General features: G+C 40.1%; 1 protein-coding gene across 5 annotated transcripts in view; it reads left to right on the top strand.

The window, feature by feature from the left end:
• Positions 1-17,489, top strand: part of PIAS1 (protein inhibitor of activated STAT 1) — a 222,524-nt gene that overhangs the window by 92,186 nt on the left and 112,849 nt on the right. For 3 of the 5 annotated variants that reach the window (XM_082383314.1, XM_082383317.1, XM_082383318.1), the window contains exon 1: positions 6,445-6,522. The exons of 1 other annotated variant lie outside the window; for it this stretch is intronic. In XM_082383314.1, the coding sequence (XP_082239440.1) occupies positions 6,499-6,522 (24 nt within the window). In that variant the 5' untranslated portion in view covers positions 6,445-6,498. Of the gene's footprint in view, positions 1-6,444; positions 6,523-7,210; positions 7,426-17,489 lie in introns of those variants that run through there. One more of the 5 variants, XM_082383316.1, reaches the window with a different exon arrangement.

Below are 17,489 nucleotides of genomic sequence, written 5' to 3' on the forward strand. Positions count from 1 at the left end.
AATACCTTTCCCAATCTTTGCATTGTATTCCTTTAACACTTAGCCAGGCCATTTGATATTCTTCCTCAGCCTTCACTTCCTGGTTGCACTGAGCGTATAAATCAGCCAGTGGTGGAGTCTTAGGATCTTCTCAGGTCTTAGGATCTTCTCAGGTGTTTCCTGAGCATGCATCCTGTCTCAGGCATGTGTGTAGCTTTCTAAATGCCCTGTGTGCACAAGCACTTTTGAATCTGAATGCCCTAATTTCCTAGCAAATTTATCTCCTCAGCTTTTACTTCCAGGCTTTAGGTGGTCTGTTGTATGTACCAACTGTAATCTTTGGCCCCAGGCAGTTGCAGGTTATTTGTTCACCTTACAGTGTTTTCAAGCAATGACCACTGCTTTTCTGTTATGGGTTCCAGAGTTGGCAAAATGAAGACAAGAGCCTTGAATTAGTCCTTTAGCTAGCCCCCAGACAGATTAGAACAGACAAACACAATGATTACTAGGGACCAGGGTTCCATCCTGGGAAGGTGGGCTTCTGTCTTTAAGACTGCTGCTGAATCAGGGAGGGAGTAGGGCAGGGGCAAGTAAAAATGTCATAAAGTTTTCTTACCATTTTTAACTTGCCTTTTTTTTTTTTTTTAATTAAGCATTTGGTTGCTGTAAACCTTTGTTTTCCAGACAGAGTTCTGATAAAGTTGGTCTGACAGCTTCTGGTTAATTTTTCAGTGTTTTGTGGTATGGGATTTGGAGCTATTTACTCTGCTATTTTGTTGATGTCCCTCTCTCCACAAATTTTGATATATTAATACATATATATATATATATATATATATACTTTTTAAATATATATACTTTTCAAACGTATATGAAAAAATATATGTACTTTTATTTTCAAGTAATTGTAGATTAACAGGAGATTGCAAAAAAAAATGTACAGGAAAGTTACATGCATCCTTTTCCCATTCTCCCCCAAAGTTAACATCTTATGGAAGTACAGTACAATATCAAAACCAGGAAGTTGACACAGGTAAGAACTATTTTCTCCCTCTATCCCTAATCCCTGGTAATCACTAGTCTCTTCTCCATCTCTGTAATTATGTTATTTCATTAATATTACATAAATGGAATCATGCAATAATTCATGCAATTCTTTTGGAATTGTTTTCCTCACTCAGCATGATTTCCATGAAGTTTATCCAAGTTGCTGTGTGTATCAATAGTTTGATCTGTTTTTAAATTGCTGAGTAGTATTGAGACAGGAAGGAAGGGGGCAGGGCACAACCTTTAAAAGAATGACATAGGCGTTGTGAATATGACAAAAACTTGTTAGAACCTACTAGGCCCAAGATGGTGGAATATTCGACTTCCAGTAGCCCTTGAGCCTCATTATATGCTTATTGTAATACATTAGCATGCTAAATGACACATGCACAAGTGCCATGACAGTTCCGAGGCCAACCATAAAAGACCAAAAAGTGGGTGGTGGCCCAATTCCTAGAAATCTCCACCCCTTCTCCAAAATAGTTAGAATAATCCTCTCACTCATTAGCCTATGAAATTACCCAGCCCATAAAAACTAACCACCCGCCATATTTTGGGGCTGCTCTTGCCTTTTGAGACTGACTGCAGTCTGTCTATGGAATGTGTGTGTCCCTAAATAAACCTGCTTTCCCACTTAGTTCTTGGGGCAGAGCCCCCCCTTGCCTGCCCACTTGTATCCCTCACAAGTGTCCTATATTAATAAATCTACTTCTTGCCTATCACTTTGCCTCTCACTGAATTCCTTCTATGCTGAGACATGAAGAACCTGAGCTTCCATAGGTCCTGACACCAGGTGAATGATTTTAATTAAAAGACAGTGGGTTCGAGTCCCAGCCCATGGGTTCAAGTCCCAATCTGAGTTTTGACTGGGATCAAATCCCACCTGAGGTGTGCAGTTTCAGCATTCCATGGTATGGATGTATCAGTTTATTTGGCCATTTACTCACTAAAGGATATTTGGATAGTTTCCAGTTTGGGGCTCTTATAAAGCTGCTATGAAAATTCTGGTACAACTTCCTGCGTTTCTCTGGGAAAAATGCCCAAGGACACAATTAAGTTGTATGGTAAGTACATTTCTAGTTTTCAAATGAACTGCCAAACTATATTCCAAGTGGCTATACTATTCCTATCAACAATGTATGTGTGATCCGTATCTAAGGAAACTATGCCTAACCCAAGGTCATTGAGATTTACTCCACAGTTTTCATCTAAGAGTTTTATAGTTTTAACTCATATTTAGGTCTATGATTTATTTGGGGTTAATTTTTTTTTAACATCTTTATTGGAGTATAATTGCTTTACAGCATTGTGTTAGCTTCTGCTGTATAACAAAGTGAATCAGCTATATGCATACGTATATCCCCATATCCCCTCCCTCTTGCATCTCCCTCCCACCCTCCTTATCCCACCCCTCTAAGTGGTCACAAAGCACCGAGCTGATCTCCCTGTGCCATGCGGCTGCTTCCCACTAGCTATCTATTTTACACTTGGTAGTGTATATATGTCAGTGCTACTCTCTTACTTCATCCCAGCTTACCCTTCCCCCTCCCCATGTCCTCAAGTTCATTCTCTAAGTCTGCATCTTTATTCCTGTCCTGCCCCTAAGTTCATCAGAACCATTTTTTTTTTAGATTCCATATACATGTGTTAGCATACGGTATTTGTTTTTCTCTTTCTGTCTTGCTTCACTCTGTATTACAGTCTCTAGGTCCATGCACCTCACTACAAATAACTCAATTTCGTTTCCTTTTATGGCTGAGTAATATTCCATTGTATATATGTGCCACATCTTCTTTATCCATTCATCTGTCGATGGACACTTAGGTTGCTTCCATGTCCTGACTATTGTAAATAGAGCTTCAATGAACATTGTGGTACATGACTCTTTTTGAATTATGGTTTTCTCAAGGTATATGCCCAGTAGTGGGATTGCTGGGTCGTATGGTAGTTCTGTTTTTAGTTTTCTAAGTAACCTCCATACTGTTCTCCATAGTATGTGCCGCATCTTCTTCATCCATTCATCTGTCAGTGGACACTTAGGTTGCTTCCATGTCCTGGATATTGTAAATAGTACTGCAATGAACATTGTGGTACATGACTCTTTTTTGAATTATGGTTTTCTCAGGGTATATGCCCAGTGGTGGGATTGCTGGGTCATATGGTAGTTCTATTTTTAGTTTTTTAAGGAACCTCCATACTGTTCTCCATAGTGGCTGTATCAATTTACATTCCCACCAACCATGCAAGAGGGTTCTTGGGGTTAATTTTTAAGTGTTGAGTGAGACCCACAATAGTTTTAGGGTCTCACAAAAATATTCTAAATCTTTAAAATCAGAAGAAAAAGTAAGTACACTCTGTTTGGGTTACATTAGTCTTTATACTGATGCAGATGTAAAATATACTTTTAGGACTTCCCTGGCGGGCCAGTGGTTAAGACTACATGCTTATACTGCAGGGGGCACAGGTTTGATCCCTGGTCAGGGAATTAAGATCCTAAGATCCCGTGTGGTGCAGAAAAAAAAAAAGAAAAAAAATATATAAAATTTTTATGGAAGAAAGAGCCTCTGAGGTTCTTTCTGACATCAAATACGTGGAGTCTTTCCACATCAATTCTCCAACACCAACTGGGTATCTGACAATTTAATTTTGACACTAACTCCAGAAGTAAGATCAGACCCCACAGGTTTAGTGCTCAGTCCCACAAGACTGCACCTACTTCAGCTACCAGTCACCAGTTCCATCGGTTTCTGACTGACCACATTTGAGGATTCCTGCAATCCCCTCTTCAGTTTTGATAATTCACTGAAATGACTCACAGAACTCAGGAAAACACTTTACTTACATTTACCAGTTTATTATAAATAAAACAACTCAGGAACAGCCAAATGGAAGAGATGCATAGGGTAAGGTACGGGGTGTGGGGGGGAGGGGATGTGAAGCTTCCACACCCTCTTCAGGCACCCCACCTTGCCTCCCGATATGCCTCCCAGTACTTCCGTTTATTCACTGACCTCTCTTTAATCACATTTGGTTTTCTATTGAACAGCTCCCATCCTTAAACTACGCAAGAGCCCCACCCTGAGTCACCTCATTAACATAAATTCAGGTGTGGTGGAAAGGGGCTTGTTATGATTAACAAAAGACAATCCTATCACTCAGGAAATAAGGGTTTTAGGAACTCTGTGCCAGGAACCAGGGACAAAGTCAAATAATATCTGTTATATACCACAGTTCCTAGAAGGCAAAAGTGCCTGGGGCCACAAAAGTCAATGTGGTCCTGTCAGTTGAGTAGCCTTCCCAGCTGTCCATTTGTGAAATGATGGCAGCCTGGAGTAGGGTGATGGTAGTAGAAACACAGTGAAATGGGCAGGCTTGGGATATGTTTTAGAGGTAGAGTCAGGTGGATTGACCGATGGATTGGATATGAGAGGTTAATGAAACAGTGAAACCAAGGATGATTTCTACATTTTTGGCTTGAACAACTGGGTGGATGATAGTGCCATCCACTGAGAATACTGGGAAAGAAGGGTTGGGGGTAAAATCAAGGGCTTTTGCTATGGATCTGAGATGACCATGAGTCATGAAGTAGAGATATTAAGTAGCCAGTTGGATTTGTGAATCTGGGTATTGGTGGAGAGGTCTGGGCTGGACAGAAATCTGAGAGTCATCAGTTTGTAGACTTAGCGTCAAGGAGATCACCCGGGGAGAGTAAAGTAGAGACGAGTATAAGGACTGAGCCCTGGAACACTGCAACATTTAAAGATGGAGCCAAAGAGGAAAAATTAGCAAAGGATTCTGAAAATGAGGCTCAGTGAGGGAACAAGAAAATCAGGAGAATAAGATATGGAGAGAAGTTCAGGGGAAAAAGTGTTTCAAAAGAAAGGAAGCTGTCAACTGTTTGCAATTCTGCTGAGAGGTCAATTTAGATAAGAATAGAGAATTGGCAGTTGGCTTTGGAAACCTGGGGATCATTAGTAATCTTGGTAAGTGATCTTGATGAGGGAAGTCAAAGCTGGATCAGAGTAGGCTGAGGAGTGAATGTGAAGTGAGGAAGTGGGAACAAGCACTGTAGAGAGCTCTTGAAAAACCTTTCCGAGAATTTATGCAGTGAAGAGAGCCGAGAAATTGGGCAGTCCTGGAGGCGAATTTGGAGTCAAGGTTTGTTTTAGATGGGAGGAACTTCAGTATGTTTATATGCAGATAGAAATAATCTAATGGGGGCGGGGAGAGAATGTAATGATGTTGGAGGGAGGGGTAATTGTAAGAGTAAAATCCTTAGGAACATGGGAGGGAAAAGAAAACAGGTCCCTGGTGGAGGGACAGGCCTTCATAGGCACAGGGAAACTTCATTCATAGTAACCCCAATGTTACTATGCCTATAAGAGTAGTTTTGGTGGTGAGAAGACAAGGAGTTCGTATCTGATATCTTTTCCATCAGGTGTGAGATAAAGTTGAACAGCAAAAAGTGGTTTGGGAGGAGGCTTTTAGTAGAGAGGGGAGGATGTGAAATAATTCTTTCATCACGAATATTTAAATGTCAATTTCGTGGAGCAAGCCCTTCCAGGATTAAGTACATCTCCTCCCAACCCCCTTTTCTCTCACTGGACCGTTTGCTCGTTTTTGGTACTCATCACCATTTGTAATTGTATCTTTATTGGTTCAGTTGTCTGTTTCCCACGTTAAAGAACTACAGGGAGGCAGGAACTTTGTTGTATTTAATTTCCCAATGTATATATTGCCCTTAGAAACAGGGCCGGTACATAGTCACTAAATTATTTGTTAAAACAAATAAGTTAATGAATAAACGTCTTCAGAATTTTGTCTTAGAGGCAACCTCTTTTAAGTACTAGCTTGGGCAAGTCACTTTTCCTCTCCGAGCTTTTGTAACTGAATACATATGCCACGGGAATTGTAATCTCTTCCCTGCCTACCTCACCGCATCGTCACGAGGAGGATCTGAGCAAATAAACCTGGAAATGCTTCATCAAGTGATCCTTAAATGTAACGTATTGTTGTTTGCGGCCCACGTGTAGCCTCGCAGGTAGCAGGTGCTGAAAAGGACTTGCTGATTGGGGGAGAGAGGTATTATTTTTTCCTGTGGCTGTAGGCATCGAAGTTTTGCAGAAGGGTTCCGCAGGCCGCGGAGGGGCGGGGCTCAGGCCAGAAGCCCTCCCGCTCCGGCCTTTCCCCGGAGGCGCCAGCCGGGCAAGGAGGAGGGGCGGGGAGCCTGGGGGGGAGTAACTGTCAAACCTCCTCGCTTGGCGCCATTATTTAAATGGTACGTGCCCGTCTCGCAGCTGTACGTGCCCGGGGCGGGGCTGCGAGCCCCCGGAGCGGGGCGGAGGCCGGGGGCGGGCCGGGGAGGTGGAGGGGAGAGAGGGGACGGGCCGGGGCGGGGCCATGCTGGCTAGAGGGGCGGGTCTAGCGGCCGTCCCCGGCGATGTTCACTGCGCTTGCGCTGACAGACGCAAGATGGCGGACAGTGCGGAACTAAAGGTAAAGCGCAGCTCGAATTCACTTCTAATATTCGTCCACGGAGACTGTGCCGCTGGTGCCAGGGGGGATGCGTCCGACCCTGGGGGGCCGCTCGGGCCTGACTCCAACCGGGCCTGGAGTTGTAGAGAGGAGCGGCGCGCCGGGCCCCAGCCGAGGGGGCCCGGTAGCGGCGGGCCGCGGGCCCCGGGTGCCTCGGGGGCGCTGACGGGTCGTCCCCAGCGTGTTATTGTTGTGGGCGCCTCTGGCGGGGGTGGCGGGGGAAGAGATCGGGAGTCGGGAGGTGGGGGCCGCGGCTGTCCCCGGGGCTCGGCTTCCTCACCTTCCAGGCAGCCTCCCTGCCCCCCGTGGGGAGCGGGGGCAGGGGCAGGGTGTTCATGTTGGGGGGATTGGGAAAGCTCCCCGCCGCCGCTTCCTCTTCCTCCTTTGCAGTCCCGGGCTCCTGTCAGGCGCTCTCCTCAGACCCCCGGGAACTTGGCTCCTGCCGCCCCGCCCCTCCGGGGCTCACTGCCGCCCCCGCCCCGGACTCGGTTCTCCCCGGTTGCCCGCCTGTCAGGAGGTGCCCGGGGTGCCCCGTTTGTGGGCAGCGCGATCCTGGGGCGATGGGGTGGGGATGTGGGGGAGAAGCTCCAGTAAAGTTTAGTGAACCCCGGGCTGGCGTTGGGGTTCGACTGGGGGGTGACGGGGGAGTCTGTCTGGGCGGGACGGTACTCTCTCTCTGATTCCGGGCAACCGGGGGGAGAGACCCCTTCGAAGGGTGTGTATTTGGAAGCAGTGGGTGGTGGGAAGCAGCTACTCTCCCTTCTTTTTCGTCTCTTCCTTTTGGCTGGTGTGGAGGGTGAGAGGAGCCTTCGGGGGTCTCTGCACACACCATGATGGCGATGCTATAGCTGATGGAGGTGAATGGTTAGTGTTTATATCCCCCCGTTGCCTTTTGTTTGTAGGGACATCTTGCTGGCCATGTTGATTTGAACGAAATTCTCCCCTCATCCTACTTCAACCCCCAATGAATAGAACGTTCCTTCGTTTCTCTCAACTGTACCAATTACTCTCGCCTCGCGAAATTGGATGAAAGGGTGCCCCCTTTTCCCCGCTTTTTCTCCCACCCCAGTCTTTACCTGATGGTGGCTTCTTTACCGAAGCAGATATGCCACTACACAAGCAGTTGGGGGAGGGGGGGTGGAACCCTTATGATTGGATTGTGACAAATGGGGCTCCGCTTCAATAATTTTGGTTCAGTAGCAAGCAGTTTTTAACTAACGCGTATTATTTCGAGGCTCTGAACGCGATATTCCCTTCTCTGTGGCTTCCTGTGTGTGAACCGAGTAGCTGGTTATCTTGACCCAGGGAACTGACATCTCTGTCAGAGTGGAGATTGGGATATATAGTTGTAAATCTTTGGGGAGAGTCGTCTTTTTATAATTAATGAAAATTATTTAAAGAATTATCTCGGTTATAATGAAACGACAACTCCTAGAACAAGCAAACGCCAGGTTTGTTTCTGGAGAGTTTTTCAGTGGAAACCTTCGCTGAGAGATCGTTTTTCCCAATAATTTTTCAATGTTAACATTCCAAAATTTGTATATTTAGGCTCTGGCTTTGAGTGTCATTCTTTTTTAATTTACTTCTAATTGCAAATTAAGGGAGAGCAGATTTAGAATGGATGGTTTCGTTTTTTCCAGTTTCAAACTATTGACTGAAATGAAAAAGCCCCAGGAATTTGAATATTTGGAGGTAATTAACTCTTGAAATAAAAAAGTGTGCAACTTTAAGATACATGTTTTCTGTAGTTTTAAAATGTAGTCACTATGTTGCTGTGATCTTTGCCTTCTAATATTTATTTTGCTAGGAATCCTTTTGAATGATAGCTAATCAGTTCTGTTTTACGTGGACTACAGAGTAAAGCTGAAAAGCTTGTGCTGGCTATGTTGTCACTCTTGATGCTGTCCAAAGAAACTGGTATGGAAAGCACATGCTGGGAGATTTCCTCCTTTGTTCTTTCTCATTTTAAGAAAGTGCCTTTGGGGATAGATCAGATCCCTGGTGTGAGTCTTGTTAGGTAAAGTTTCTCTTCACAAAAATGAGCCTGCATCAGATGAACTCTAAACACTTGGGGGGAAACTTTATTTTTCTAAAATTGGTCTCCTGTTTTGCTCTCTCCAAAATCTACTTGAGTTTTTCCAAAGGAGTTTTTTTCTAATATTATGTTCTGTTGTACAGTTTTTTCCTCCAGATTATAATAACTGCTCTTGACATACTGATCTGTCATTGTGTGTGCCCAGTACTTTGAGGAGCTGTGATAAATTGCTTAGTTGGTAATAGCTGTGTTAAACATTATGTTTATATTTGATTGTGGTTACATTTGCTCTTTTTTTTTTTTTTTTTTTTTTTGAAGGGGAGGAGATGATCTTAGGAACACCTACCATAGTTATTTAAGAATGTGTATATGTAATTTTCTGTGCAGTAAGCTTTGGAAGATATTCCTTTTGAAATTATATTTTCTGAGTGGTATTTTGTTTCTTTGTTTTTTGTGGTTTTTGGAGGTAAGTAGCACTTATTCCTAATAAGGAATGAAAGGTCAGAGTAAGAATTAAGAAAAACTCAGATTTTTCACAGTTTTAGGTGAAAACAACAGTATTCCAATGGATTTCCAACTATGAGGCTTTGAGTAAATAGTGACTTTTGTTATCTTAATTTACAACCCACATTTCATTTTGCTGTGGATTGTATTCATAATTTTTTTCCTCGTGACCCATTTTAGTGAGTCCTTTTAAATGTATAACAGATCTGCAAGATCAGATGGGAAAAATGGATAGATCTGTACCCCCTGTAGAAATTGTGCAAGCTGCAACACTTAAAGATATTGCCAATAAAAATTAGATTGTGAGTCATACATATCAAAAAGTTCTCTGTACTTATTTGTTTATGAAAGGTTTAATTTTTCATTAGGGGAATACCCATAAATGACATTTGTAAGAATGTAGAGAGTGAGCATTTTATTGTCTTTAGGAACTTAAAAGCAGGAGGGTGTGATGGCCAGGTGATTTTGGAAGTTAATCTGACAGCTTCATGTAGCTCCTCTTAAAGTACTTTAAAAAAAAAAAATTACAAATGTTTTTTGCATTAAAAGTCAAATTGCGTTATATTGCCGTTTTTAACTCACCGGAGGAACAGTGGGAAGGAAGAAGTTCATTATCATTTTAGTGGAGTAAATAATGGAATTCAAGGGGAAGAGAAATCATACTTTAAAAACCATACCTTTAAAAGTAGTATCTGTATAAGCGTGTCAGTAAATTCTGTTGTCATATTCTGCCTCTCTGTTTTCAAGAACTAGTCACTTAATTTTGATCTTTGTGGTGTAATTTGTCTGCTTTTATTTCAGATAGAAGCAAGTAAATCTGACAGTTTATTCATGGATTTGAATTGAATCTCCATAACTTGCTTTTCTCAAGTGCCACATTTAGATGGCTTTTTAAAGTCACCATTTTTATGAACAATATTTAAAAATTTGTAAAACACTTTAATATTTGAGTATTTCATATAATTGTTTTGAAATATCTCCTTTTCCTCCTCCGTTTTCTCCTGGATGATTGTATTGTCTCTCTTCAAAGGGTCTCTTGTAATCCCTGTTGATTGCAGTAGTGCTTAGTGGTGAGTCCATAGCTGATTAACCTTGGGTTTCTCCTGGTGAACTCCATCAACATGCTGCTCCAGGGTTCTTGCTGTGGCTTTTGAGTTCAGTGTAATTAGCACCCTTTCTTGCTTGTAACTAGGGATAAGAAAAGAAAATGTCTTAGAGTTGTAGTAGGGACGGGAAGAATTATCTAAATTTCTGGAAAACTGCAGTGTTTATGATGAGACGTAGCCTTTAAAAACAAACAAAACCCCTGGTTCATTACTTCATAGAATTGATTGTAGTGTGTTCTGTAGAAGTATTCTGCTCTGGCATTAAGGACCTTTTTTTTTTTTTTTAATGTTTGAATAATATCTTATATGGTACTTTGCAGTTCATAATGTATCACATTATCTCATCTGATTTTTCCATCAGTTCTTTAAGGTAGGAAAGGCAGGTAATATCTCCCTTTTACCAATAAAGTAAGCCCAGAAAAGGTAAGTGACTAGCCCAAGGTCATACAAATAAAAGTGGCAGGGACTTGAGCCTAGGTCTTGTGAGTTCAAAATCCTGTACTGTAGGCTGCATTAAAGGTGCCATGTCAGTCCTGGAGCCCTCTAGGGTGCCTCGCTCACAAAGAATTCTAGTTATGTTGTTGCTAATACTTTCCCTCTTGCTCTATGCCAGGGTATTTTTGGATATTCCTTGGCCTTTTTGCAAAGAAGATTTTTGAGTTTGTTAGTTGGAAACATAGACATTAATTCTTGCAAATATCATTTTACTTGAGAAAGTTTCAGCGAATACTGAAAAGTAAGCACAAAAATAAACAGCACCTGTAATCCCAGCACTTAGAAATATCATGGTTAACATCTGGGTATCCATTTAGACTTTCTGTCTGTGAGTAAATGCATATGTATATACATCACAAAAGAGATTGTACTACTCTTTATTTGTAATCTGCTATTTTCATGGCTATCTTTCCAGGTTAGTAAATATAGGTCTGTATGATCATTTGAAAGGTAACGTATTTTATTCAGCTAGTCCCCTATCACTGGGCAATCAGATTACTTCCACTTTTTTTTTTCTTTTTTGCTATTTTAAACAGTCTTGACAAACAGCCTGGTAGTAAAGTTTGCAATTTAAAAAAAAATTTTTATTTTATTTATTTATTTTTGGCTGTGTTGGGTCTTCGTTGCTGCAAGTGGGCTTTCTCTAGTTGCGGCGAGCAGGGGCTACTCTTCGTTGCGGTGCGCGGGCTTCTCATTGCGGCGGCTTCTCTTGTTGCAGAGCACGGGCTCTGGGCTCACGGGGTTCAGTAGTTATGGCTCGAGGCCTCTATAGCGCAGGCTCAGTAGTTGTGCCACACGGGCTTAGTTGCTCCACGGCATGTGGGATCTTCCCAGACCAGGGCTCAAACCTGAGTCCCCTGCATTGGCAGGTGGATTCTTAACCACTGTGCCACCAGGGAAGCCCCTGCAAATGTTTTATTCTAACTAAGTATATTCTACAGACTTTTTTTTTTTGTGCTTCAGGGAACAGTACAAATAGGATTTTGATTAGATTAAGGTTGAGTGAAAAGTAATTTTTGATTTGTTCGTTGTTTATACCTTTATTATATCTGTTCCTATAAATCTGTCAGTAAACATTATATAAATGATCTGAATCAGAACATTTGATAAAGTATGAAATAGATTACGAAAATAGAAATAGATTATGAGAATTTTTGCTTTACCCATATTTTTAATCTCAAAGCAAAGTGTTGCTATAGTATAAGATTGGTAGGTAACATTGTTTTGGAGAGGCTGTTAGAGAAAGGAGGTTTCAGGCAATGAAAACATTTTTCTATCTTAAGAACCTTTATGGGTTAAATCAATTAATAAATGCATGTGTGAATTGAATTAAGAATATTATTTGTGCAACATCTGAAAAAGTACTGCACTGTAGGAGGAACAGCTGATGAAATTAAGGGTATGAAATTGATCATACTCTAAATTTGATATGTTAAATTTGGTCCTCACCTAAATCTTTAGCATTTATATAACAAATTGTATCATTAGGATTTTTCAGAAATAGGTGATAGAGATATTTAAAAATACTTAGTTGTCCTTTACTATCAATTTCAGAAATAGTACTAATTGTTATGCATTTTTTTTTTTGCTATTCTTACTGCAAAATGTTTGAGTGCTACTTCCTCTTCCATGTTAAAAATTGTGGAACTCCCATTGCTTTTGATTCCCTCTACTCTTGGTTTCGTGGTAGCACGTGAATAAAAACTCCCTAAGCCCCTACTCCCCTCAGAATTTTCTGGTAAACGTTCATTCTTAGCCATGAACTTCTAAAATTCATCAAAATGAAGAAATCACCTTTTTTCCTTTTCTACTTCACATTAGATCAAGCAAACAAAACAAACATAAACCCTTTGAACATTAACTGTAACTTTGAAATATCAATAACTTTCACAGGACTGTTAATATATGTTCCTATTTTTAAAAGCTCCATCTCTTTCTTACCTTTCCTGCTATTCTTTTCTGCTTTCAGTTTCCCCCCTTTGGTTGCCAGGTCAGTTTTCCCCAAACACTCCTTTCATCCTGTCACTCCACTGGCTTTCCATTGAAAACAGGATAAAGTCTTAGCTCTCAGTTTGGTATTCAAGATTTTCTATAGTCTGACTCTAATACATTTCATGTGTCTGTTTTGTCTCCTCCACTGTATAGCAAAAGTTTTTAACTTAAAGCCAGAGCTGTTAGTTTGCTTTTTTGTTGTTGACTAGTGTTCTGCTTTGTACACCACTCCATTTTCCCTCATCCCTACCCTGTGGACACAGTAGGTGCCTAAGATGTATTCGTGAAATGAATTACATTCAAGGTTTGTTTCTGTTAGTGAGGGGGCAGATGCACATGTTTATATGACAAGTCTAAATTGTGAATGTTCTGCGATAGGGTCATATCTTCATACTTTTTCTTGTGGCTGCTGCGTAGATGAACTTGAATAACATTAAATCCAGGTAATTTATGAAAGACTGTTTTAGGTTTACCTTTTACATTTCTTTAAGTTATATAGATAATAAATGAATACATTTCTCATTGTAATGTTATAGCAGTAAGTAGAATAAAATTTTAAAGGCCTTCATTTTCACCCCACCCACTCCTTACCCCTTGCAACCTCTTTGGTACCTATTCTATTTTTTGAGAAGGAGAGAGCATAAGTTTTATTGAGGTATAATTCACATACCATGCATTTCATCCATTTAAGTGCATAATTAAATGGTATTTTAATATATTCACAAAGTTGTGTAACCATCACCGCAACCAGTTTCAGAATATTTTTCTTACCCACCCCCCCACCCCCGCCAAAGAAATCGTGCACCCTTCAGCTATCACCCCATTGCCACAACACACCCCACCCTCAGGCAACCGCTATCTACTTTTTGTCCCTATAGATTTGCCTGTATTGAACATTTCGTGTAAATGGAATCCTATAATATGTAGTCTTTTGTGTCTGACCTACTCATTTTTCTTTGGACATTTAATTATGTATGTCTGTATAACATTTGTAATTTATTGTATGTGTGTATGTCTAGATGCAGAACAAAATAGGAACATACATGGAACTCAGTATGTAAATATTTATTAAATGAATGTACATGTATTACTATAATAATCATACTATATACAATATCCTTTGACTTTTTTCACTTAACGATATACTATATTGAAGCTCTTTCCATGACATGTCCCAAAACGAGATGGTCTCTTTTTTACGGTGCAAATATTTCATATGTATGTTTGTAGAAGTTTACCTCTTGAATTTATCAATGTATATGTCTAAAAGTTCTTAACTTGTTTTGATGGTTTTGCTATATTGTTTTTATAAAAAAAAATAGTTGCCACATTTAATGTAACTCCTATAATATTAATATTGGAATTTCACTTAAAAATAGGAATGAAAACTAACAGATAAGGGTTGTTTGGCTTGAGGAGAAATGAATGTAGGCTCTTTATGGGGTGCTGGCAGTACACAGCCAAAGCAATTCATTTTGTATTTGGGTTTCTGAATGTGAGCAAGCCTGTTTTTAGCTTCACGGCATAGTGCTTAAAATAGAATTTAAACATGCTATCTTGTGCATTATGGTGAATTTTAAGACTTTTTCTTGTAGCCATGTAGGTCTAATCTTAAGATCTGAAAGATTTCAGGGTAAATATTTTTCTCATATATTAAAATCATCAGTCTGGTCTATGGGCTTCTGTGAGTTACCCAAGAAAGAGAACGTAGAGGCACCTAGCTCAGAGTCTAGCTTATAGTAGGTATTTGGTAATTATTTGTTATTTATTCAGGAAGTATCATATTCTGTCGTTCATTATATGTTTGAGTTCCGACTGTATGTGAAATGCCAGATTATCACTTGGTTTGAACATATCACCATATAAATGTGTGTATTTATTTAAACACTCTTGTTATAGTGGGATATGTACTAAAAATATTTGTTTCTTAATCATCCAAGTAATGCACCACTTATTACAGTGGTTCTCAATGTGTGTTTCCCAGACCTCTGGTAGTTCTTCAGACTCTTTCTGGGGATCCTGCAGGTCAAAACTATTTTCTCAATAGAAGTAAGACATTATTTGCTATATTGACATTTGCAAAATCAGTGGTGGGTAAAATTACATGAATTAAGGCAGTAACACTAAACTGTACTAGTTTACGACATCATGCACTTGGAATTAAGATGATGAAGCAATAAAACTTATTAATTTCATTATGTCTCAATTCTTGAATACGTTTTAAAATATATTTTGTGTGATGAAAAGTCCTGTAAACCACTTTTACTGAACACCAAATCTGATGATGGTTAATTCAAGAAAAAGAACTTGTGCAGTTGCTTGAGTTGGCATGCTGAACTAGCTACTTTTTTAATGGGACACCATTTTTATTTGAAAGAATGGCTGACGAAGTATGGTTATAAAGACTTGGGTATTCGGCAGACGTTTTCTCAAAACTAAACCAAGTGAGCCTGTCACAGCAAGACAAACTGACAATATTTGTTGCTAATGATAAAATTTCAGCTTTCAAGTGAAAATAGAATTTTGGAAGACTTGTGTTTGCCACTTTGAGCTTGACAGTTTCCCAATACTTTTTTTTTTTTTTTTTCGATAAGATCAGTGGTGGTGGTTTTTTTTTTTTTTTAATTTATTTTTTGGCTGTGTTGGGTCTTCATTGCTGCACACAGGCTTTCTCTAGTTGCAGTGAGCAGGGGCTACTCTTCGTTGTGGTGCGCAGGCTTCTCATTGCAGTGGATTCTCTTGTTGTGGAGCACGGGCTCTATGTGTGCGGGCTTCAGTAGTTGTGGCGCACGGGCTCTAGAGTGCAGGCTCAGTAGTTGTGGCACATGCGCTTAGTTGCTCCGCGGCATGTGGGATCTTCTGGACCAAGGATCAAACCCGTGTCCCCTGCACTGGCAGGCGGATTCCTAACCAATGCGCCACCAGGGAAGTCTCCAGGGTGGTATTAATGAATGTTTTATATTGAAGTTGTAAAGTGAAAAGGTCAACATTTGGAAGAACTGCATAACTCACTGAAGCAATACTTTCTAAATAATCAATGCATGGTATTGCAAAATGGTAAAAAGATCCATTGGAAATGTAAGACAGACCAATGGACTTGAGTATATCAGAGTAGGAAATGTTCATTGATATGGTTTCAGATTCCATATTGGAACAGTCTTTAAGAAACTGCCACTTGTTGAGTTTTGGTAGAGGACCAAAGAATATCCACAGTTATCTGAGAAAGCTATTGAAATACTCCATCTTTTTCCACTACGTATCTGCATAAGGCTGAATTTTCTTCATGTACTTCAATCAAAACAACCTAATGCAGTTTGAATGTGAAAGTGGATATGAAAATGAGGCTGTCTTTTTTAAACCAGACATTAAAGAGATGTGCAAAAATGTAAAATAGTGACTATTTTTACAATTTTTTTTGTCTTGGAATAGTCTTTTTAATTTAATATTTTGATCTATGTTAAGTAATTTATTATTTTTTTAAATGACAAATCTTTAAAATTTTTGTTTTCTTTTTTCTTTAAAAGTTTTAAATTATAGTAATATATACATAACTTAAAATTTACCATCTTATCCACTTTTATTTTAAAAAATTAATTTACTTTTGGCCGCGTTGGGTCCTCGTTGCTCCACGGGCTTTCTCTGGTTGCAGCGAGCAGGGGCTACTCTTTGTTGTGGTGTGCAGGCTTCTCATTGCGGTGGCTTCTCTTGCTGCGGAGCACGGGCTCTAGGCATGCGGGCTTCAGTAGTTGTGGCACGCAGGCTCAGTAGTTGTGGCTCGCGGGCTCTAGAGCGCAGCCTCAGTAGTGGTGGTGCACGGGCTTAGTTGCTCCGCGGCACGTGGGATCTTCCCAGACCAGGGCTCAAACCCATTTCCCTTGCATTGGCAGACAGATTCTTAACCACTGTGCCACCAGGGAAGTCCCTGTGTTTAGTTTTAGAGTATTAGGGTGACCATATATAATTTATCAACCAAAGTGGGACACTTTTAAGAGTGGAAAGGGATGCTTTTAATAATGTTGCTAGAACAACAGATGTAAAATGGAAAACTTGAAGATCTTGTAATTTTTTCTAAAATACTTTTTTTGTGAAGTGCTAAGAAATGAGGTGACAGAGATTAAAAAATGATAATAATAAAGAATAGTTTTGTGGCCAAGTAAATTTGCAAAATGTTGGATGCAAAGTTAACATACTTCTGCTGGACTTCTTAGGACCTTTAATGAGTGAATGTTATTTGAGAAGGGAGGGCATGATGGGGAATTATAGACTCTTGAATTTCCTGGACCGGTTTTTTTTTTTTTTGTCCTTATTTGAATTTGTTACAATATTGCTTCTGGTTGTTTGTTTTGGTTTTTTGTCCCCAAGAAATGTGGGATCTTAGCTCTCTGACCAGAGATCAAACCCTCACCCTGTGCATTGGAAGGCAAAGTCTTAACCACAGGACCACCAGGGAAGTCCCTCCTGGACCAGTTTTACCCCAGCACCCTATTACTCTGAATATCTATTAACCGTATGAACGTAGTTTGGAAAATGGTGACTTGGAGTATCCTGTCATTTAAATTGGAGCTTTTTAATGTGAAGCCCAATCAGATTGCTTCTCAGTTATAAGTTTTATTTGGGATTTTGTTTTGTCATATCTGGGCAGCTAACTTTATTACAATGAGTAAAATTTGAAGTTTAAAAAATATAACCTCATAACCTAGTCATTATATGCAGATGACATACTATATATAGAAAACCCTGAAAACTCCACACAGAAACTACTAGAACTGAAAAATGAATTCAGCAAGGTAGCAGGA

Source organism: Balaenoptera borealis (genome assembly GCF_965194805.1).
Source record: "Balaenoptera borealis genome assembly, chromosome: 3".
NCBI classification, from domain to species: Eukaryota; Metazoa; Chordata; class Mammalia; order Artiodactyla; family Balaenopteridae; genus Balaenoptera; species Balaenoptera borealis.